The sequence below is a fragment of the Drosophila mojavensis genome, unplaced genomic scaffold, assembly GCF_018153725.1.
Source record: "Drosophila mojavensis isolate 15081-1352.22 unplaced genomic scaffold, ASM1815372v1 contig_277, whole genome shotgun sequence".
NCBI classification, from domain to species: Eukaryota; Metazoa; Arthropoda; class Insecta; order Diptera; family Drosophilidae; genus Drosophila; species Drosophila mojavensis.
The window spans coordinates 2779712-2805405 of NW_025318822.1; the positions used below are offsets into that span (position 1 = coordinate 2779712).

The 25694-nt window shown below is 40.8% G+C and overlaps 1 protein-coding gene across 1 annotated transcript in view; it reads left to right on the forward strand.

Moving 5' to 3' along the window:
- The first annotated feature begins 8269 nt into the window (after positions 1–8269).
- The window catches only part of LOC6574181 (hemicentin-1), a 64492-nt gene continuing 47067 nt past the window's right edge, over positions 8270–25694 (forward strand). The window contains exon 1 of the mRNA XM_002000203.4: positions 8270–8719. Coding sequence (XP_002000239.2) covers positions 8611–8719 — 109 coding nt within the window. The 5' untranslated portion in view covers positions 8270–8610. The remainder of the gene's footprint in view (positions 8720–25694) is intronic.

Consider the following 25694-nt stretch of genomic DNA (forward strand, 5'->3'; position numbering starts at 1 on the left):
GAGCGAGGGAGAGAGAGCGCCGTGAGAAATGAAAATGAAAGCAGCTTAAACGACAGGCGGCTGCTCAACTATGCGCTTAACACGAGGCGTATGTGTAATAAAGCAGCACTAACACATGCTCCACCTCTACTGCGCACACACACACACATACACACATATACTCGGGCACACGTAGACATATGTGTCGGCTTGCCTTTTGGGAAATTAAAGCGTGTGGGGTAAAAAGTGCCAGGCTTCATGTTAATTTTCATTAAAATTATATTAACTTGTAACGTGGCTGCTTCTGCTGCCTTAGCACATTGCACACAGGACGCAGGACGCAGGACATGGGGCCAAAGCACACAGCACACAGGACGCAGCGTGGCTCAGGCTGGCGACAAATTTTTTAGTGTCCTTGCAAGTTTCTCATGTGTGTGTGTTTGTGTGTGTGTGTGTGTGCAAATCCTGCGGGACACTTAAAATATTTAAATGCGCAAAATAATAAATTAGCAATTTTCCAAACTAAACGACAAACACAAAAAGTTCGCCATTGCCCCAAATGCTTGGAGTAAGCCATATCACATGTCCTTTGCGGTCCTGGATTGTGGCCTGCTTGCCCCATGCTCGCTCCGGTCATGTCCTTGCCCAAAGCTGTCTGACACATTACATGACAGCCCTGGATCTAGGTCATCTGCACAATTATTCCCCAGGTAATTAGTAAATAATAAAGTCATTAGTTTAATAATGAAACTGAGCTCGCTTGACTTATTTATATTTAAATAAGATTACAGAAACAGCAGCGAGTGAGTTCAGGCGTACCTCGGCTCATTGGGAATTGATAAAAGTATTTGAAGTAGTTCGGAAAAAACAACAATTTATGAGTATAAACAGATTTTGAAAATAGCTCGACTTGTATTTCTCAATCGCAGCAGATCCTGTCTAGCTCATTCATTTTGCCATATTAAGTGCTATATATATTATAAATTAATGGCTTTAGAATGGTGGCTGTCTTGTAGATAAACTTGGATATTTTTGTAGTGAACGCTTTGCTCACATTTCGGCCAAATATTGTCAGCCATAAATGTAGACAACTGTTGGGGACTCGGCGCATCTGTCATGATTGTTACGGTCTAGGGCACAGAAGGAAAACTCTATGGGCGGGCAGAACGGAGCAGGAGCTGGCCGGCATGGCTTTAATAATGTCCTAGGTGTTTGTTTGATGGCAATGCCTAACGTGCGCTTTATGAGTCCTTCGCTGGCAATGGCCATTTATTATGTTGGCATATAAACAATATTTTATTTAACATCATTGTCAGCCTGGCGTTGCATGTGGCTCTGAGTGTGTTTGTAAGCATTGTAGAAGACTATAAAAATTGTCAGCTTCGCTGCTCTGGGCCACTGTGCGGACCCGGAGACTCTCTGTGCTGTGAATTATTTCACGCTTTGCTTTATTATAAAACACTTTTATGTTTATGTCTTCATATAACCCAAGCATTTTGAGTGTCGTTGCACACACTCCCTCTCTCACACACACACACGTACAGCTGCCTTACACACACTGATGCGCACCGCAGCTTCCGTTTCCGTTGCGACATGCGGCATTGTTTCTGGTTTGCGCCTTGACTTTGCTTTTGCTCTCTCTCGTGCTCATGCTCCTGCTCTTTGGCTGGCTTTTCGTGGCGGCTGCTACTTGCGCTGTAAACATAAATTTGATGCGGCCAGCACATGAAGCATTTTGTGGCAGCCACTGCGTGACAATAAAGCGCATCATAATAATAACCGGTACACACAAACCTATCAAAATCAATGGGCGCGTCGGTCTGGCTAGAAGAGCAAAACGCTTAAGCGAACAGAAACCCACACGTTCGGCTAGTCTGCTCAGATATATAGTGGAAGCCTAGAGGAAGAGCGCAGCTGGAGTGTGCGAAAGTGTACGAAGTGGGTATTAACTGACTAAAGGGCAGATGGCAGCACATAAAAACACGCGTCAGTTAATTAAAACAAAACATTTTCAATTATAAGCGGGTGGGTGCATAGCTAGCGGGCAGTAACTGCAGCTGCTGCAACACACAGACACTCACCCCCCCCCCCCCCCACACACACACGCACACGCACACATACAGAGATTTTAACAAAACAAGCGGCGTTCACGTTTCAGTGCGCAAGTTTTGCTTGTTATTGAAAAATGAAAAAAGTGTAGCATACTTATGTGGGCCCCGACAACGACGAGAGCAACAGCTGCTGTTTGCATAGGTATGCGAATGGCTGTGTGTGTGTGTGTGTGTGTGCGTGCATGCAATGGCAAGAGTTATTGTCATTGCAGCTGTTGCTCCTGCTGATGTTATTGTTTTTATTGCAATTGTTTTCACAGCACGATGTCAACAGGCAACAGACAACAGCCCCATGAATATATTTAAATAAAACTTAATGCGTTCGCTAACAAACTTAAAGCGCTCTTAAGGCCACAAAGCTAAATTACGTAAATTGAATGGCAGTAATCGAAAACAAAACAAACAAATAGAATGAATATCTTCATTTGTAAGACATTTTTTAGGTCATTTTAAGGATAGTATTTCGAAAATATTTCAATAACAAAATACATCAAGCAATTACATTTCCACAAATACTTCCCTTAATTGCTTCAGTTTTGAAATAAGTCAATTAATGTGAATTTCGCTCGCTCTGTGAACAAAGACTTATAATTGCTTGACCCATTTAGCTTGCAGCACATATTTTCAATTTATATTCTGAGCTTATAATCGATTTACAAATGAAGTTAGCCTGGCCTGGCGTTTGCCATTCACTCAAAACAATACGGAACGCAGTACCGTAGCTGTTGCTGTAGCTGTAACAATCAATCAATCAGTGAAAACAATCACCATGATTAGCTCGTGCTCATTTTAATTAGTTACACACACACACACACACACTCGCACGATGGCATGTGTGAAAAAGTTGTTAGCACGTTGTCCGCATGCCGCATACAATTGTTTTCTTTTTGGTCATGTGTGCTGCTTAGATTAATGGCTCTAGTCAGCCACAATGCTAAACCGTTTCCCTGTGCCTGACGCTTATCGACCAGACGCGTCGGCTGCATGCATATACATGTATGTATATTAATATGTGTGTGTGTATTCTAGTTCAGCTTTGTCATAGACTCATAATTTTCAACGTACGCTCTCGGCTTAATCACAGAAAAGCCATCGAATACTCGTAGTCCCCAAAGAGCCCACAAGTTGCGCTCAGTTGCATATTACAAAAATAAAAAGACATAAATAGCGTCTAAGTGCGCCTTAGATAAACTCTGAGACACAGACAGTCCCTTATACAAACAACTACTCCCCCTGTGTCTCTTGCTCTCTCTGTCTCACCCACTCGCTGGTTGTCTGCGCTGCCTGTCTGAGTGGTGTGTGTGTGTGTGTGTGTGTGTGTGTGTGTGTGGAAGACGCAGACAAATTATGGACAAATTACGTCGACCTGGAAATGAGCAACGGCCATGTCGCGACCGTGGAGCGCCTGCTTCATTATATGCGCCGCAATAGATGCGCCCTTATTGTCGCACACCTTCCGCCCCTAGCGCCGCCCGCCCCCTGCAGCAAACAACCCACGCGGCGCTTCCCTTAGCCACGCTTTGTTGGTGTGCGTTCGTCGACTGTTTGGCTTTGGCTTCGGCTTTGGCCTGGCTATATTTAAACCCTAGGATATCAGCGCCAGGACTTTGCTTAGTCGGCTGGTTAGCTCTGCGTTTTTTTCCCAGCTCATATATGCATTGTGTGTTGCTGTGTGTGTGTGCGTGTGTGTTTGCGGTCGCCTTTTTTGCCGCAGCCATTTCCGTTCGTTTGTCGCCATTTTTATTAAACGAGTCTTTGCTGCTGTCAAGTTGTTGATTTCATTGCGTTTTCGTATTTCTTTTTTCCGCTGCTCAATAGCCGCGCCCCCGCCCACGCCCACGCTCATGCCACCCCATTCACTGTTACCATTTTAATTTAACAACATGACAAATATTTAGGTCGCTGCCACGCCACGCCCTCCGGCACTGCGCTTAATATTAAAAATGCAATTTAACATACATTTCTTCAGTGCAGGCAGTACACTGGAAAAAAAAAAGAAGAAAGTTTTTGTAAAATTTCGAACGCGACGATTTTTCGGTATTTTCGCGAATATTCAGAACTTTTTTTTTTTTGTGCTGCGTCCGGGCACATTTTATATTATTTAGTGAAGTTCACTTGAGCGTACAGCCAAAATGGGCAGGGGGCGTGGCCGGAGCAAGCCGACCAGCTCGCGGCAACGGATAAGCCTTGTCGGCCTTTTGCCGGAAATTGAGGCAGCAGCAGCGGGAGAGCCGAGAAAAGCGAGAAAAGCGAGAGGAGGGAAATTGTTTCAGCTGCAGCAGCTGCAGGTGCAACATTTGCAGCTGAGTTTTCTGATTTTTTTCTTCATCATCATTTTCGTTGGCTCCATTTCGGACAAAATGCTTAAGTTGAGGCCGTGGCACGAGGGCGTTGTAAATATAAAACATGAAATATTCACGAGACAGGCTTTTAAAATATTGCTTAAAATTGTATGCTGCCGGCCATGAACAGACCGGAGCAGGGCAGAGAAGAAGAAGAAGAAGAAGGAGAAGGCACTGAATGCTGAGAATAAGGCCATACGGGCTGAATTTAATTGAAGTGGCCCGTCCGCTGGGCAAACACACACACACACACGCTCACATAGACTTACGCATAGTCCTTGAACAGGCCTAACGAAGAAATTATTGGCCAGTCCATCAATCTTCATTAAGCCTTGCCTATAGTTTTACGTTTTTACATTTTAAGTTTATCAAATTAAATGCACACCCTTTATAAATTGTTTTAGTTCACTTTCATATATCTCAGCATAATTTAAATATATGTACGTACTTCAATGAAAACTACAACAGAAGACGTTGCATCAGTGCGAATGCTCCGAGCGAGCTGCCAAAAAATGCAAATATTGCATGCGAATGTGGAGAAAAGTAGCAAAGTGAAATGCGAAAAGGAAAACCTCAACAAGTCAACGTCACGAGCACGAAAAACCAATGACAAATCGCAGTATTTGTCAGTTTGAAAAGCATGTCAAGCGACTAAATTACCGTTGTATTCCCGTTGCTCTATCTCACTTGCACACACACACATGCTCTCTCTCTCTCCATCTCTCTCTTTCTCTCTGTCTGGCTCCTGCGTATTGATTTCGTTATTTTTCAAAAAAGTTTCCTTGGTGGCTTTTTGCATTGCCATGTTGCCAACTTTGCTTTGCTATAAAACTCAACCGCAATTCATTTGAATTCAATCGTAACAACAAAGTGTACGTGTGTGCGTGTGTGTGTGTGTGTATTGCACTTCCGGCACTGCTGCTGGCACACACAAAAAGCCATAGCAGCTGTGTCAACTGTCGGCGCTCCAGCTAAAGGTCTTGCATTATGCATTTTGCTAGCAAAATTTAATGTGATTTAAGCATTCTGAATGCCAGGACAGAGGCGCACATCGAGGGGCATAGCACGAGATGCCCGCATATCAGAGCCAAAATGCTCGAGGGGTCATGAGCTAAGTTTATTGTGCACATTTAAATGAAATTGCTGCGCTCAATTTATGCGCTAAGCGCCACAAGGCATTCACACAGCCACACACACACACACCTACAGCGATTCACAGAGACACAGGCAAAAAAACGTTGCACACACATACAGCAACAGCAACAGCAACAGTAACAAAAACAGAAGCAGAAGCAGATAACACATACCAATGCATCGCTGCTCATTCATTTCAATTCGTCGTTTATTCTATTTTTTGTTTATTTTATTTATTTATTTATTTTTTTTTTGCTCTGCTTTTTGTTAGGCGCAATAGTTTTATGAATATCGTTTTGCCTCTTTAGTTGTTATTATCTGTGGTGTTGTTTTTGCTGTTGCTGCCTTTGCCAGTCAGTTTGGCTTCAATGTGTGCATATTGTTGGCATAATTGAACGCTTTTTGCCACAGCCAACTTAGCCACGTTTTTCGCTGTTTGCGTCCGCATGGGAAAAAGTCTAATGTGATTTTTGTTGACTCTTTAACAGGCGAGGGGCTCAGTGGGCAAACGAGTTGCTTTCAGCTTATATGAATAAATGACAATGAGCCAATATTTGATGTTAAATTAGATTTAATATTATAATAAATAAACAAATAATTCTGGGAAAAATACAATCAGCTCTGATTCATATAATACATGAAATAAATAAATAAAAATAAAATTGAATTGCTATATAATACATGAAATAAATAAATAAAAATAAAATTGAAATTACTTTATTCATCTTCATATAATACATGAAATAAATAAATAAAATTTAAAATAAAATTATCTTATTATAAATTTATTTATTTTTATAATTTTTAAATTTATTACAATATTATTATTATTATGATTTATTAACAAAATTTTTTTTTCTGATTTCATTTGTGAAATAAATATGATAGTAATTTATACTAATATTTATTACAAAAGTTTGAAAAACACTCGTCCCCTTATTTTTTCTTTTATAAACCCAATGCTGCTTTAAGAGTGAAAATAAACGGTACTTAATTAGCTCCTGGCTGAGAATTGAAAAGCAGCTGCTGAGCGCGCCAGTGCTGGAGCTTATCTTTTTAATCATTATATTTTGTGGCTTTGGCTGAACTTTTGCCCTCGAGGCTCTTACTAGTTGCAAATAAGTAGCGCCAGTTTGACACTAGTTAGCAACTAGCAACTACTTAGCCGCAAGTTCGCAGCTCCTCGCAATCTCTCTCAATAAACACTTGCACAGCTCTTAATAACCCAATGCAAACTTAGTCAAGGAAGTCCAACTTGGGTAATGGGAGAAATAGGTGTCTCTCTGTGTGTGTGTGTGTGTGTGCATGTGATGTTTGATGCCAGCTGAATGTTGGGGATGTGAACTTGGGGCTGCGACGTGGCAGTCACCGGAATGTCATGCAAGTTTATCAGCTTGTTCGAGCTGCGTGTTAAACAAAAAACGTGGCGAAACTTTCAAGTCAAAGTTTTCATGACTCCTTTGTCAATTACCTGTAGTTGGCAAGTCGAGCCTGTCAGCCGGCAAGCAGAGAGCAAAAGAGAGAGAGAGAGAGAGAGAGATACACACTTGTATATGGGCAAGCGAGCGTGGCAGAGAGCGGGGGTACGCACTACACATGAGCATGTGCCTGAGTACCTGAGCACAATTTGAACCTATTGACATTTCGATTGCGTATAACTGGGATAACTTCATCTGGCATGTTTACATGGCACGTGCGACCACACAGCCACACAGCCAGCCAACCAGCCGGGCCCACGCGTCCTTCCCAATTAATGCGCTGTGCGAAAAGTTTCCTTTCCAGTTTTCTTCTTCTTTTTTTTTTTTTTTTTTTTTTTTTTTTACCTATTCATTTGTTTTGGGCTAGACCAGGCCGGCATATAATTTACGAGCCTTATGTGTGATGGCCGGACGGGGCTAATCTATCATTATTGATTGGCATCCAGTGCTCCCGCTCGACGTTTCCTGGCGTTGCATAATAGCTGGCAAATGTTTGTGCATTTATTAATAGCGGAATTCCCGAATGAATTTTTCTGACATTTCTATGCTAACCACATGAAACAATTTTATTCTAATTGCAGTTGCGGATTGTTGTACAATACTTGCGGGCACTGTGGCGCATATAATACGCATGCCGGCATATTATACGTACGGACTTCAAATATAAATTCAAGCTTCAAAGATCGACGCACAGATACGGAGAGACAGAGACGGACCGAGGCGAGAGTGCGAGAGAGAGAGAGCGCAAAATGTGCAACACGTGCGCGTTTTAATTTTAAATATTTATAAACGCACACACACATACACACCCGGCCTGACTCTGCGAGTGTGTATGTGGGTGGATGTAGGCGTGGCAGGAGGCGTGCCACTAAAGTTGCTTCGTCGCCTCGTCAAATTCTATTAAAAATTCATCTTAACGGTTATGTGTTTTGACAAAAACACAGCAGAAGTAGCAACAGCAACAGCAACAACAACAACAACAATCAAATTAACAACAACAACAAAAGGCAAACACAGTATAAAGAACAAACAACAACATCAGCTGGAAAAGGACGACTGTTTGTAAATATTTAAATGAATTTATGTGCAGCGCAAAAGTTTTTAATTAAGTGAAAAAATTAAAGCAGCAATAAAAAGGATTGAAGCACAAGAAAAAAAAAAAAATATACCTAAAAATACATACCCACATATATATATATATATATATATATATATATATGTATATGTATGAATAAAAATATCACACAGCCAACAATAACAACGAGCTCGGAAAGTGTCACAAACACACACACGCGTAAAGCCAGCAAATCATTTGGCCTGCTCATCTGCGAGCGTGTGTGTGTGCTCTTGTGTATATGTGAGCGTGCGTGTGTGTGTGCATATTTGAAATTATGTTTGCATAAAGCGAAGCAAATTTATTTGCATTTTTTATGCCCATGTAGCCGCTCTCCACCTGTACAGCACCACATACCACACACACACACATAGAGAATTTACGTGTTACATTTACATCTGCCACTTGGCACAGTGACTGAAGAACAAAAGCGGAGGAGCAACCAAAACAAAATGGAGTCCAACCAAATGAAATGCACACCGCTCATCTTGTGCCTCATCATTGGCATCCTGCATCTCGGGGGAATCGAGGCGCACGAGCACAGCGACGGCTATAGACCAGGTGAGCATACGACGTTAGCTATGATACCTTAAATATAATAGTTAAGATTTCAAGGTAAATGAAAATATTAACTGAATCTACATATCATATATCTATGTATCTATGGACCTATATATCTGTATATGTGTATATCTATATATCTATATATCTATATATCTATATATCTATATATCTATATATCTATATATCTATATATCTATATATCTATATATCTATATATCTATATATCTATATATCTATATATCTATATATCTATATATCTATATATCTATATATCTATATTTCTATATATCTATATATCTATATATCTGTATATCTATATATGTATTATGTATACCAGCATACGTTGCAGGGTATCTGTAGCTCAGCTATGCCCCATTCATTTCAGGCAGACCACATTTTAATTAAAATTATTTATTCAAACTGTTCTACTTTCGATTGTTTTTAAATATTTGTGTACACTAGGTGTGAGCACAATAATTTATTGATTTTTGCAATAATAATGTATGTTTAGTTCTTGGGAGTCTGCTGCTGGAGTCTAAATCCAGTTCGGAATTGATGTGCGACTATGTTAGCCGACATTTTCGGCTGACAGTAAAAGCTGTAAGCATTTAGCATATTAAGCTTAAGCATCGTGCAGCAAGATAAAATTTTAATTGCTCGTTTCAAACTTTGTTTGAGGCTTTATTGCTGGCTGATGGCGCAGGAGCTTGCCAAGCTGTTAAAGCAGCAGAATTCGGAATTGCATAAGTGGGCGTCATGCGTTTAAAAGACCATAAAAAGTAAACTTTTTAAATTATCACGAAATAAAACACAAATCTGACATCGGAACTTTGAATTTTTTGAAAGGCTTACGAGAGTTAAGGGTTTCTATGGAACTACAGCTGGAGTGGGTAACAGAAATTACCGATTTGAGACTGTGTTAGTAATAGAATTATGTTAAAGATTACAAATATTTATTTTCTAATTGGTCTTAATATGATTGTTTGATAATATACAGATATGTGCACACACATCTCATTCATTCTCTTTATAATTATTTTCGTTGCAATTATTTGAATATCTCTTATTCATTTAAATTTCATGAGCCATTCCCTCAGCAAAAAAAAAAAATAATAAAGAAAATCTCTTTGAAAAAATGCATATTATTTATATATGAAAAAAATTCGAAAGTATTTAAATATATTCGCTTATATGTATATGCATATATTTATAATTAAAATGCGCGAAATTATTGTTGGCTTTTGTTAAACGCCGCATTTAACTGCGTTTTGCAGCGTAGTGAAACAGAACGCAGTTTTTATGGCCAGTGTTTGAAAAGCGGGTCATAATTTTTCCTCTTAAAATTTCTCTCCATATATGCGTGTGTGTGTGATTAAATTAATATATATATATACATATATATATATATAAAATTATTCAATTTATATAGCTTCATTATTAACTTTTTCAGTATCCAAGCGGCGGCATGTGCGGCCGGCTTGTTTATGGCTCTTGTTGTTATTGTTTAATTTAATTTAATTTGTTATTTTTATTTATAAAGGTAAGGTTATGGCTGTTGTTTCATAGTCGCAAATGCAAACCGTCACCTGCGTCACCTGGCTCATTGAGCGCCCACTGAGACTGGGGCCCCACGCCCCACGCCCCACGTCTGGCTCCATCCCTGCGGTGGCTACTTTGCCAGCGTTGCATAAATTCACATTTTTATGTGTCTGCTGTTGGACTTTACATTAGCTTCTGCTATGGCCCGTTGTTGTTGTTGTAGTTGTTGTTGCTGCTGATTATCCCCAGAGTGCTATATAAAAATTTGTGCGCTCGCATTTTGTTGTTGATCTCTTATTTTCGTTGCATGTATAAATTTATTGCGCTGCTCACATTGTCGAGCGCCCGGGGAGTTTATAAAATGAAATGAAGTAAAGTAAAATTGAGTTAAGCAAATAATTTTATAGAGACCGCATGCATAAATAAACCGTATTCGGAACAGGGCTTAAAGCCTTCACAGAGCGTTCGCCGGCTCTGCTTTAAGCAGCTGTGCATTTGACAGTTTTTCGAAGGGAAACACTTTAATTTCATTACACAATGCCCGTCGCTCGAGCGCTTACATAATAATTAGTAAAATAAATTTCACCTAAACACACAGAAGCAAAGCGAGGCGAAGCGCAGCCTCCAGCAGGAGGGGGAAACAGAGAGCTTAGGGGGCACAATGGCAAAGAGTAAACACAAGCAATGCTGTAACCAGGTAACCAACGTCGAGGGCTGCGCTGGGCAAAAAAGGTGCAGCGAATGGCCTCGTCAAACGCACGTTCGGGCTTCAGTTGGACTTTGGTGAAAGTCCTCAGCGCTTGCAAATTATTTTCCATCATTTTTCACGCAAAAAGCGCACAAATTTTTACGTTTGGCGATACCGGAACCCTCACTGCGGGGACGCTGCGAGAGCAAGACGTAAATGTCGACAGAGACAGAGACAGAGACAGAGAGACAGAGCGCTCTCTTGTCAACAGGCCACGTTCGTGCTCGTTTCCTTGTCGGTGTCGGTATCAGTGTTCACATTGCTGACATGGCAGGGGGCAGATAAATGGTGGCAGGGGGCAGACGGCAGACGGCAAGCAGCAGCCAGCTGGCCAGGACAGCAGCTGCTTCGCAGGACTGCCAGCGCCAAGGAGACACGCTCTAAATGAAATCTAATTAAAGCACTAAACGTGCAGCCGACAATGCAGTTGAAATTGCAATATTTTACAAATGCAAAGCGTTTGCCCAGGAACTAAAGGCAGTTCAAGCATATTTCTCTTAAAGGCTTAAAGACTGAACAATCGATATTACTATCGATTGTTGTTAACGGCACCAGAACAAGGCATCCTACTAACATAAGCTATTTTAGAAACTTCTTTGAGAGCAGCCACAGAAAGTTTGAAAATAGATGTGGCACAATGTGGTTATTGCGACAGGGATATAAATAACATCGTCCAATGTTTGCAGAACAATCAGAAATAAAACGATTTCAAGTTGTTTCCCTCATTTACAGACAGTCATGAGATGTAGAACGCTGAGTGTGTGGCTACATGCAGTGACCACATCAATAGCAAATGCTTCAGAGCTTAATAAAACAAATCCAAACACACAAAAGAGAGTTGAGCAGATATCTGCAGCTGGGAATAGAGATAGCTAGAAAAGAGAGAGAGAGAGAGAGAGAGAGAGAGAGAGAGAGAGAGAGAGAGGAGAGAGAGAGAGAGAGAGAGAGAGAGAGAGGGAATGAGAGAGCTATGGATAAATAGAGACTACCTGGGGCAGCTGGCATAACATGCAATTTCTAATTCAATTTCGGTGACAGCACATAAATAAAAGAAACATTTGGAGTTGAAGCGGCAGCAGCAGCGGCAGCAGCAGCAGCAGCAGCAGCAGCAGCAGCCAAAAGCAGAGCAAACGAACCAAAAACTGTAAAAGCAATTCCTTGACAAAATAAAAGGCGCACAAATGTCACATTTCCCAGGCCAAATAGAACCACAACTGTGGAGCTGAGTTCTGTACAACGAAGGGGGGGCAGGCGGTGGAACAGGCTGAGAATTGCGACGAATCGTTTACCAATTTTCTGACTGCTGCAAATCAAACAAAAAACCAGAAACGAATTGAAAATACAAGAAAGCAAGAAACAGAATCAGCAGCAGCAGAAGCAGCCAAAAAACTTTTTAAATTAACTAAAAACACACACACAGACATATAAAAAGTGAGCGAGAGAGAGAGAGAGGGATAGTCAGAGAAAGATATATATATATATATATATATATATATATATATACAGAAAGAGAGCGCGACACGTTGTCGCTGGTGTTGGCATTTGGTTTGAGTATTTTAGAGGAAAGTGGAAAACTTTTAGTGGCATGTTTACAAAATAAACTTCAACTTGCAGAACGACCAACACAAAACGAAAGAGAACAGACAGAAAACTTAAATAAAAAAGGAAAAGAACAAGAAGAGAAAGAAGAAGAAGATGATGATTATGTTTGGGCCCGTTTTCCATATAGTCGAGTCAGTTCCCATTATTCTTGTATATGACATAACGACTATGACGGCCATCAGCTGACACATATTTCCATTGCAAGGTAAGACACACACACAAACACACGCACAACGACTAGCTTACCACGACGTTTCCAAAAAAAAAAGAAGAAAAAAAAAGAAAGTTTTTTGGCAACTTTACGTTTTGTTTGTTGTCATTGTGGGCCAAAAAGCAATTTTTTGTTTTGTTGCGCTGTCGCTGCTGCTTTTTGTGCTGACAGTTGGCAAACAAAGCATAATTTTTAATCTGAATCTGGCCACGCAAACATTGTTACATATGCCATACACGCACACACACAGAGAGAGAGAGAGAGAGAGAGAGAGAGAGAGAGAGAGAGACACCACATGCACCCACACATAAATAAGCACACAGTGGCTGGCACACCTGCGCCTAGCTTTTAGCCTGATTGTTGATAACCAGCAACAGGGAAAAAAATTATGTTCGCATGGCATTGGACTCGATGCGCCAAAACATTTTTGCAACTCTCTGCAAATTGCGCATACGCAGCGTGTGGCACCTGCACGCGTCGCGCCATTCATCCGCCTGAGCTAGGCACTTTTCCATTGGTTTTTTTTTTTTTTCGTTTTTCCGTTTTTCCTGTTTTGGCCAACTGAAACGTGACAATATCATCAAGTGTGCGGCTTTTCTACTTGTTTGTTGATTTTGCATTTCGTAGTTTCCGCGGGACCCGCACGTACTTCAACAGCCTGATACTTGCCACACATCATCAGACATGGACCATAAATCCAGCTGAGCCCAACGATTGCCATTACTTTCCCGGGCGTGACTATTTATGGCGTTTAGTGTTGGTAAAGAAAATCAAAATAAATCTTGTATGATTTAACAGAGGCTAAATAAGTGTTTAAATACAGAGTGCAATTTTAATGTGACTAGGAATATAGAGTGAGGGAAGTGAGGGTAATGAGGGAGAGTTGAGTCAAGAGTAGAAATTAGACCAGTGATGCTATCTTTTAGCTTTGTAAAATACATGTGATATATCATATTATATCAGTAAACAACAGCAATTTGCATTTAATATATGAATATGAATCTCAAGTTTTAATGTTATATAACTTTTTTACATGATGATCTTAGAACTAGCTGAAATGTGTTTACAGATTAATTAAACACTGATGAGCACTGCATAGATTGTTGAAAAAGAAAAAAATAATAACTTTCATATACATAAGAAAGTTAGAAGTTGACACTTTCAATAGATATGTTTCCATTGTAGAACTCCTCATATATACAGGGCTGTCCATATTCGATAGACCCGTCTGGCAACCCTATACCTTTTGACTGAGACTGGCACAATACGCAGTACAGGCTCAAGTCGGCCCTTTGAGAGATATCATGTTCAAAAAGTAATGTCCACAAATATACTTAACTCAAAGAAAATTATTATTATCGTCTATTATTATCGTAATATGAATCCGTTGAATATGGGCAACCTTGTAGGGTTGCCAGTTGGGTTCGTCTCGTATGGACAGCCCATACATATGTACATACGTAGTTTTCTTACAATCCATTCTTTCATTAAAAAATTCAGTTAATAATTCAGCGAGTTCAATGCTCTGCACTCCAAGCGAAAAACTTTGACTGAAGAATATTCAGACAGCAAGCTATAAGTATAGGAAAAAAATGATAATATTGGGGATTTCAATTGAAATGAGCTTTCAAATTCGCTGCTCAACTCTGACAGTTAAGGGCCGTGGGGCAGTCGTCAAACTGACATTTATGGGGTGCCGCTCGCTCGCACCGAGGCGGCCCGTGGGTATATTAATATGTAGTTTGTGTGCTCGGGGCGAGCGGGAATTGTTTTTGTTTAACTGACATTTAATGACCACATACATCATGCTATTTGCGGTGCGGCTGCATTTAAAATTCAAGTTCATCGTGTGAGGGTTGCATATTTAAATTGACAACAGCTGCTGCTGACAGCACAGCCAGCCAGCCAGACAGACACACAGGGGCCCAAAGCCCACAAAGCAGAGCAGAGGACAGCAGCAACCCAAAACGAACCCGGGCTAGACATTAGAAAGCATTCAGGCGCATATCCGATATATATATCCGGCTGTGTGGCATTAATCAGACAACAACGTGCTGGATAGACGCTGTCAAAGCTTTTGGTATTTGCAAATTTCTTAACACGAAATTAGTCGCAATAAACAAGGCTAACAAACAAGCTCTGTGTGGCAGGTGGCAGGTGGCAGGTGGCAGCTAGCAGCTAGCAGGAGGTAGCTGCCAGCTGGCAAGGGCTGGCGTCTAATCGAAAGCAAATAAAATGCATTGCATACCTGCATGCCATAAACTGTCACTTGCATTGTGTGGCAGACCCAGAGCCGGTAGACGGTATGCGGCATGCAATCCAGACGACACGCCCCCAGACCTACGCCCAATCAACCAATGTCTACCCGTCCGTCTGTCTGTCTGCATGTCTGCTTGTCTGTCTGCCTTAACCTGACAAGCTATAGCTCAGTGTGTTTGACTATCTGTATCTGTGTATGTAAGTCTGTGTGTGTGTGTGTGTGTGTGTGTGTGTGGCATGCCAAGCCCTCGTTTGGTATGCACCGTCGCCTACCAATGCCAGCAGCAGCCGGGCGAGGTCTCGGGGCACGGCTATTAGCCAGCGTCGCTGTATGTTTTACCATAATTTGCCAGCCGTTGCAGTTGCAGTCGCTGTTGGAGGCAACTGACACTGGCATGCGCCATCGTTTGTCGTCTCTTATCGAACGGCAGATAGCTGAGTGTGGTTTGCATGTCACACTCGACTGCAGCCCCCACTGGCACCCCCCACCCCCTCTGTCTGTGGCAATTATAAATGCAGAACTCGGTGTCCCCGAGCTGCATATAGAAATTAAAATTGTTTACCCAAGACATTAATGTGCCACCTATTTACACGTACATATTGTTAAATGCTAAATGCGCCTTCAAATAGTTACAGCGAATTGCTTTTAGGCGACAACAGCCGCTTTTTTCATGTAATTGTCAGCGAGCAGACAGCAAATTGTATGAATTGCAAAATACGACTGGGAATAAGGGCAACAGAAATAAATTGCTTTTACTTTCATTTCTTTCCATTTTTACGGCCAAACAACTCATGGAGTGTGATTGCAATCAGCTTTTAAGTGAAAGCTGCTTTGACATGGATTTCAAATATTTTGAAAAATAAAATGGGAGGTTTATACACTGCAAGCCGCGACTTGAAATTGTTTTTGCTGAGAGAAGAGTTGGGGAAAATGGTATACATAAATATCTATATATACTATATGTCGATATAATACATTTTTTATCAGATTATTTATTTATTTTTTTTATCTTCTATATCTCCGAATCAGCCAAGTTGTCTATAATATTTAGGGAGAAACGAACTAAGTGTGAATTGTCTCCAGACAGATTGTAATATACATTAGAAATGACTAAGCAACATCAAATCAGATCATGAAATAATAGCCATTGTATCAACTATATCAAAATAATTCCCAAGTTATATAGCTCGATTTACAGTCGATGTATATTTATAGTTGTATTTTATAATATATTAAAGGCATGAAAATTTATATTATTATATGTTAAATTGATGATATACTAAAAAATATATTTTTATTATTTTATTTATTTATTTAAAACAGAAAAAGAAGTTAGTTTCAAGGGATTTTCGCAAGTATTTCAAGAATTATGATTGCCTGTGTTGAAATTTTCGCGTTTACTGCCAACTTTTGTTGCACACAGCTCGACTGAGTGGATTGCCCTCGAGTTGCCATGTGCACACATGGTGCTTTATAAAGAGGAAACGAACACAATGGAAGTTGGGTGCAAAAAAAGCGCACAAAAGCGAAAATCTAAGGAACGCCAACAAAAATAATTGAAAAGGTTTCATTGTGCGCACATTTCCACGTGTGCTGCTGTTTGGCTAGGGTCGGGCTCTGCAGCAGTTTCATTTACTATATGTGTACACCTACACCTACACACACACACACACACACGCATGCACAGCCATAACACATAAATAACAAGGATCAAGCGCTAATCCAATGCCAGCGCCAAAGAGCACTGCCAAAGGGGTACGCGTTGTCATAGCCAGCTTTCAATGTCAGTGGCGAATGTGGTGCTTTAAATGCTTTGATTTCATTTTTCATTTCAGCTATCGCACACTCACACACACCCGTATATACACCTATATATTTGTGTGTATGTCAAAAGAATTGTCAGTTGTGTATGCCAGCTAAATGAGATGTTGCCAGCTGGATTGGCTGCTGGCTCTTTGCTCAATTCAATCACGAGCTACTTACAGACAAAACCGTTACTCGACTTTGCTTGGGTAATGAATCTGAGTATGTGTGTGTGTGTGTGTGTGACATTGCATACCTTTTTTTTGGGTTCGAGCGACAGCTTAGCAATGCGTGCACACTTCAACTCACCTCTGGACCCTTTCACCCTCGCGCATTTGGTGTTGCGGTAGAAATAAGCAGGATTAAGTGAGCTTAAGACCAACTCTATGAGATTTTCATACGCAAAGAGATATGAGCGCCTTGCAGAGAGGAGCAGAGCTCAGAGACAAAGTCAAAATGGGGAATCAGGGCCACATGTCATTGTCCTAGCTGAGGCATGTTACATCTTGAATAACGCATACGCCATGTGGCATATAACAACTCGAAATTAAAGCCAAGCAAACGAATACAACTCTTTTATTTATATATTATTTACAACTTGAAGGGGTTCTCTTGAAGGTGCCAAGAAATAAAGTCGAAATTGGCTAACAAAGAGTTCACATGCAGCGCCAGGTTGGGCACTGCTTGGTTCATAGGGTGTTTGAGCACTTAATCAAAATAAATTATTGCTAAGAAAGTGTTTGTCTCCAAATATAATTGACATTTGCAAGAAATTGTAATTTCTATACGAAAATAAAACATTCCAAAGAATTATGGAAGAGCAACAACATACACATATACACATACTTATATTTATTTATATACATCGTTATATATTAATAGATTTTTCATTGATCTTGAGAAAAATATGAACAACGTTAGGCTCAGCTTGCTTTTTTTGCTTTGCCAGACAGCGCATCTAGTTGCTCCATAAATAGGTATTTAGCTATTCAGTCGTGCTGCCCGGGCTGCTCCGGCACGCTTGGCTCCCACAATGGATTCTCAGATTTGGCGCTGGCTGCTTAGCGGCGCTAATGCGTGCGGTGGTCGTGCAGCGCTGGCAAACAGCGGGCACAAATTGCCGTTACGCGCTTCAGTTGAGCAGCTTAAAGCTTAAGTCAACATAACCAGGATGGGCCGAGCACAAATTCCTTGAAGCCTTTGTGCAAAGCCCAAACGCACAGCAATACGAAAAAAATACGAAAAAAGGAGAAGAAAATAAACGAAAAAGTTGTGTACATTTTTTTCGTACTTGGACTTGTCGGCATCTTAAGTATTTTCAGCTGCCTCTTAAAGGTGCTTTTTAGGTGTGCGTTTATGCCTGTGTATGTGTGTGTGTGTGTGCATGCCTACGAAAATTGCTTTCTGCCGCAATTGCTGCTGCTTTATTTATTTATTTACTTTCCACACATACACACCTACACACACACACACACACACCTACACACACACCCACACAGATACTTAGGCACTGCGAAGCTCTAAGTGTGGGCGCAAGGTGAGCTTTGCTTTTGTTGTGGTGGGCTGCCCGTTTGCTGATTGAATTTTCCAAGCGAATAATTTTTAAATTGTGCCTTGGTCAAAAGATAATTCAATTTTAGTTTACAATTTCTATTACCCAGTAGCAGCTGAGCCGCCGCCACAGGTAACAATATTTTATATATACATATATATTTTGGCGGTGGCTGACTGACTGAAGAGTCTATTTATGCGCATATTTATACCGCAGGCTGCTCAATTATCAGTCTGATTTATGAGCTCAAAATGAATGCCAATTGTTGCGCCGAAAGTTGGCCAACTGCCTGCGTGGCCTTGGGCAGCAGCATATTGAAGTGCTGCAAAGACTTTAAAATATACGGCTTAAGCTTCTTAAATATACCTGCTGTATATACTTGAACATTATCCTTTCCATACCTGACTCTGGCTAGCTGGAATCCCAGCTGACTCAGCTTGCAGCATTTGCAGTTACATAGTCTGGCACTGCAGCAACATGCCCTTATCAATGACAATCGTTAAATGTCATGTTCAATGCTTAAAAGCGGACCCAGAGACACAAAATACCACAATTTGTATGCATTATGCTTGCCGGAAGATAGAGCCCGAGGCTATAGCAGCAGTAGCAGGAGTAGCAGCAACAGCAGGAGAAGCAGCAGCAGGACAGATACTCTGGCAGTTGCGAGCGCCAGTCAAGAGCTGCAAACTAAGCCAAAAATGCCACAAAACATTTACCATATATCATGCATTTTTACGTACACTTTTAGCCACTTTCGGAGCGTGTATCTGGGTGTGGATCTGTTTCTGCTGGGGCAACTGCTTGACTGCCAGCTCTGAGCGCTGTCCTTGTTCAATGCTTCTGTTGTTGCAACTTTTATGCGAAACTCGTAATTTACACATGTACTTGGCGCCACGGCAGCAGCAGCAGTAGCAGCAGCAGTACCAGCAGCATCCAGAGCTGAGCAGCAACAATAGCCGGCTTATCTCGCAAAAGCTGTGTGAGCTGGGCTTGGCCCTGAACTCGGTCTGCCTGCTTGGCCACGCGGCGTATGCGTAATATGCACCTCAGCTTTATGCTTCAGTCCTCCATTTGTCGTTGTCTGCTTTCGTGAGGCACTGTCCCAACTCTGGCACTGTCTCTGGCTCGAATATCATTCATGTGTTTACCTATTGTCGGCTGCTTTAACAACAGATTTAAGCATAATCGATTTCTTCGACAGCCTCAACAGCAAATTCCACTCCCAGACGCTTTTATTCGCTATGCCAAACAACTTTCCGTTTTAATATGTCTGTGTGTTTGTATATAAATATATATATGTGTGTGTGTGTGGGTGTGTTAAGTTGTATGCTTGTATTAGTTAAGCTGTTTATAGTCTTGCGATTGCTGTTGCTTGTTGTTGCTGTCGCTGTTGCTCTTCCTGCTGTTGTGCTGTATTCTCCAAACAATTTACTTCTAAATTGATGAAATACATTTTCCAACACACTTATTTCTGTGTACTACATTTTTGTTTGTTGTTTGTGTGTGTGTGTGTGTGTGTGTGTGTGTGTGTGTGTGTGTGTGCATGTGTGTATCTGTGTTTTCGTGGAAAAATTCTCATTCTCTCTGCTCTGCCTCAATTTAATTTTTTTAAGGTTCCTCCTCAGCTGGGCTTTTTTGCTTGAGGACTATTATTATTATTATTATTATTATTATTTTTTGTTGAGGCACTTATCCCAGTCGAAGCATTGAGCAGCTTTTTTCAAGTCTCAATTGTATTTCCAGCTAAGTGACAGCTTTAATTGATGGTCAAGCGAAAATTCGGAACTGTTTGAATTTACAGTTAGTGCATAGAATTGTCTGCCTATAGATATTTTTAGGTTTTTTTTGCTTTGATGTATTATGTATTATAACATGTCCTTCAAGTCTTTAAACTGAACAGCAAAAACAAAATTATTTATATATTTGATTAAGTATATTTATAAATTATTTATCGTTCTACTATATTGTATATAAATCTAATTCTATGGAAGTAGTTTCTGATTTTTTTTTTTTTTTTTATTTTTTTTTTTTATTGCATTTTGAATATATAATTTGCTTTAAGCACCTTAAACTTTACTTTAGCTCAGCTGTTGTACACTTTACACCAGGCAGGTGCCAGTTTATTTATACGAGTTTTGTTCTTTAAAACATAAAAATAAAATCACTTATGCTGTGACATTACCCACTGCAGCTGTTGCATCACGATGCACTACTCAGCTTGCAACAAATGGCACTTGAGCATTTTGAATGGCTGTCAGTGTATGTGTATATATTCAGTGCACTGCCATATTATATAGATATAAATTGGCCTTGGTACACTTCATTAGCATGATGGCAACAGTTTCGAGCGCTTCAGCCACTTCAGCTTTGCCTGGGCAGCTGTTCATTGCCATTGCAGCTACATCCTTGGCTGCTTGCAGTTTTTGTAGTGCTTGTAAATTACACTCGAGTGGCATAAGTCGTCATCATCATCATCATCATCATCATCAGCATCGTCATCATCATCATCAGGTAACGGCAAGTGCCTTACCTCTGCAAATTGTTGGTTAGGAATATAAGGTCGCCTTATACTCTCGCATTTCCGTCGCATCTTCAGTTTATGGCACGATATTTTTTTGCAGCTTCCTTGCTCCTGATGACTCGCGGCATTCATCTTGGCCAGATGCTGGCTGTCTGCTCTGGCTCCGTCCGACTCTCAGACAGTGCATCTGCAGACATGTGCATTTGACCTGTACTAAATACCTCGACATGTGCATAGTCTGGCATTCAGCTAGCCTTTTATGTATGTACGTATGTACACATGTATGTGTGTACGTCCACTCCGACATTATCTGTAGAATTTTTAATGATTTCTCTCGCAGTTGGCCTGGTCGTCTTTTGTTGTCAGCTTCTTCTTTGTTGGCAAACATTTTTCTTGTCCTACACTTTAAGCTGGCCATTATTAAAATACGAGCTGATAACAATTTGGCCGCAAGCTGAAAGTCAAACACAGGACAGCACACACACAACAGACACACACACACACCCAAGTATACACCCGCACATACCGATTTACTTATATGCTGGCATTTGCTTAGCTTTTGCTTGTCTGGTCGTGTCCTTTTGGTGCGTTGAACTTGTCTTCTTTCCATGCACAAGTTTTCGGGTCTACATTTGCCGCGTTGGCAAATTTCAACTGCCTTTGGATATCTGTCTGAGTGCCTTTTGCAAGGTCAGCAAGAAAAGCCCTCGCCTTCTACTCAGACGAACGCTTCCGTTCCCCGTTCCCCTTTCCCTTTTGCCCCTTCCTTTTCCTCCTTGAATTCGTGCTCTTTTGGTAAGCATTTAAATTGGTTTTTGGACAGCCGCAGAACGTGATTAAATCAATAACTAAACCAATTCGGGCAATTTCTTATATAAAAATATTTATGCATGTACATATAAAAACGAATTCCTTATTGGCCGTATAACAGCCATAATCAAAACGCAAAATTGTCAATTAAAATTCTAGGCTGACAGAAAGTCACGAGCTGCCAATGCCGCACTGCGTATGCGAAATCGCAGTCTGTTTTTTTTTTTCTGTTCTGTATTTTTAATTTTTAATCAACTTGCGGCACGGCACAAAGTTTTATGCGTGGCACGACCACAACAAAGTGTTAGACAGGTTAATTGATACGTACTCACCGCGAACGAACCTCTAACCGCGCGAACAACCCCCGGCTGACCCCTCATGCATATGCATGCATGTATGTGCCGGGCGAACCTTTTGAAATATTAATGAAATCAATTTTGGGGCTAGAGCTAGAAGCTGCCACAGATTGCCGGAGGGCATTGCCACCGAATGTGTGAGAATATGCGTGAGTGGGTGAGTGTGGGGGTGAGTGTGGGAGTGTGTGAGTGTTTCGGGTATGCGTGCGATTACATCAAAATACGATATGGCCATAGCAACGGCAGTCTCTATGGCTTAACTTGGGCAGCGGTCATACGCGGATCAATGATTATGGCAGACCCAAAGGATATGCAGCACTTGAACTCCATATGCTATTGAGTTTCATATTTGAGCCAAACACGCAACTCAAGTGATGTTGCACAAGTTGCTTATAGTATTACAGCAGCTTCTGTTTTTAAATATTATTTTAGACCCAAAAAGTTACTTAAATTGAGCCAAGCATGCAAAAAAATAAATATATGAACTAGGCTGCATAACAAAGTGTTTTTAGCTGAAGAGCTTTAAAATAAAGCACAACAGTTCAACAGAATGATATCTTTTCGATTCACTTTTGCTAACACTAAACTAAAAGAAGATTATTTGCTTTCCATAAGAAAGATATTAAAGAAAGTCGATGTGCTCCACAGCTGCAGAGCATGAAATTCAAATTGAAAAGAACATTTTAGCTTCACATATACATATACAAACACATATAAGTAAGCATATATATATGGTAAGCTGCTTTAGTTGCGAGCGTATAATAAACTATATGCTTTAAGTATGGCCTGGTCCATTGTTAACCTTGGCTCCGGCTCCTCCTCAGTCTGTGTGCGCAGCCAGGGCACAGCTGTTGGCTGTCAGATTTGTGCTACTTTTGTGTGCTGTCACCTGACTGTTGCAGGCTGCCTTATGTGCAGCTAAGAGGCTATTGGGGCTGTCTGCGTGAATGGGTGTGACATAGATTCGCAGAGGCTGACCGAGGTTCAAGCACCTTAAATAGGTGCGATTTATTACGAAAGGTTACACAGATGTTTGCCCCGAAAATTTCATTTAAAAATAGTCATCAGCTGTTCCCAAAGTAGCCATAGTAGAGTTGAGTGGTGAGAGGAGGAGAAGGAGAGGGAGAGGGAGTTGAGCAAGAGAATGTGCGGCTGGCGAGGACCTTGATGAAAGCCTTTCACATTGAAATTGAAAAGGGGCTGCCAGTTGTGGCAAAGTGGCCACCAACACAGCTGCTGCCACCGCAAGCCCTGCCTCCGTTTCCTTCCTTGCCTCTGCCTCCTCCTCTGGCCCTGCCTGAGCTGCTGTTACTGTTGCTGCTGCTGTGGCTAAGCGCAAAATTAAGCAAATTAAAAGCCGCACACAGAGCGCCAGCTGTATAAATCATGTGTGTGTGTGTGCTCTATCTGACCTACGCATGTGCAAGTGTTAGTAAGCCCCTTAAAAATATATGAGCAAAGTCTGTCTGTGTGTGAGTTTATGTGTGTGTGTGTGTGTGTGTGCGTGCAAGAACCACAGCCCAGGGTCACCTATGGCTCACATAACGGAGCGCACACAAAAAAATGCCATTGAAAAATGTTCGCTTTGTTGGCCATTTTCAGATTTTTATCAAGCCTCTCAACTCGTGTTCGTCCCCGTCCACGAAATTCCGCTCAAAATCAGCGCTTAAAAGCCGTTGACGTGCAACGTTTTGCTTCTTTTTTTTTTTTTTTTTTTTTTTGGATGTGCGGTTTTATTTTTGTTTTGAAAGCAGCCAGAAGGCTGCCAAAAACATTTAAATTAAAATTCAGCGCAACATAAAATCGTGCACAAGAACAACAACAAAAGGGAAAAGCATCGATGATAGCTAAACGAAGCTTAAATGCTCTTAAGGATGAGATGAATAACTAAAATTGATTACATAATGAGAGGCGAGAGGGAAGAGAGAGAGAGAGCCAGAGAGTGAAAGAGAGAAGGTGGAGAGACTGACAGCAGCGTAGCTCGTAAATACTAATATTCTTTTTTATACCCGATTATTGAAAAAAAAAAAATAATAATAATAATAATTAGGTATTAATTATGAATTGTTGAACTGAAAACATTTTCAATGGAAACTCTTTCAATCAGTCAAACAAGACAAGCCGCATTGATTTATGGCCAGCGTTACAGGCAGCTTAAAGTCAGAGACTTGACCCTCTGCCCGAATAGGGCATATTAAAATGTTTCACAAAGTGAGTAGAGAATTTCGACTGGCCTCGGATGTGGCAGCAGGAGCAGCGGCAGCAGCATTAACTGTTATTGTCGCACGTGGGTGTACCGGGCGGGGGGTGGACTGAAGCAGTGGGGCATTTGGGCATTGGCTGTGGGTTTTAGGCCCAAAATATGCGCAAAGTGTAAGCCGTTTAGCGCTCTTTGATGGCCTGCCAGCTGCAGTTGAAAATTTATAGCACGCTTTTAGGCTGGATGTTTAGCGGGCGCTGGCAATAGCCAACAATTGGGCAATTTCAAAAGGCAGCCGCCTTACAAATGACAGTTTAAAGTGCGTGACACAAACAAACGAACACACACACACACACACACACACCACACGCACACGCACTAGTCTCCTGTTGATAGTCACGCTGGCTGCAGGCAAAGCACTTTGGGTGCATGTTTAATGGCATTTGTTGCTAATCAATGAATAATTTATGGGCCAAGGCTTTGCTGCCTGCTGGCAGTAAGCCAACAACATTAGCAACAACAACATTAGCAACAGCAACAACAATCGATACGCACACCAGTGCAACCCTGGCTTGCTCTGGGTGCGTGCTGTGCGCTGTGTAAAATCATGTTTTAAACTATTTGCCAGGAGCTTTGAATGTTTGTTGTTGTTGTTGCTGTTGTTGTTGCTGCTGTTGTGGTTTACTAGTGTTGCATTGCCCAATGCTGTTCGTGTTAGTGCTTGGCGCCAGCTAACACATTCCCATCGCTTGTTTCCGCTAATGCCTCCAGGCTATTGTTTCTGTTGTTGCTGTTGCGTTTCTTGTGTCGCATTTAATATGCAATTTTTAATAGCGCAATTATAATTTGCATGTTGTAATAGTTTTTTTTTTCCATTTTTTTTGTTCATAGCATAGCATAGCACTTTAAAACATTTATATACATACTTCAGAGTGGGGTGCAAGCGCCAGGGCATTTGCAGTGCACCAGATTTTGAATGGGAGAGGTCGATGTGCATTGGCATGCATGGCTGGCAGAGCAGTTGGGTTGATGTTGATATTACTTAATATGCATTAGCAATATTAACATTTATTACATTGCTATTGAGGTAGAATAGAGTAAATAAATCAAATATTTTTTAATAATAATGGGACACACAAAAATGTATTTTATAATTTAATATGAAAACAAAAAATATGGTTTTGCCATTAAATGTTAATATACACAATAAAAAAATGTAATTCCAATAAAAAGAATTTTTTTTTTTTTTTTTTTGTTAATTTTGTTTCTGATTTACCTATTTAAATTCAAAATTTTACACATATTACACAAATTTAATATATGGCCAATATTTAATTACAAGTTTAGCTTTTCGATATTTGCTTACTGTC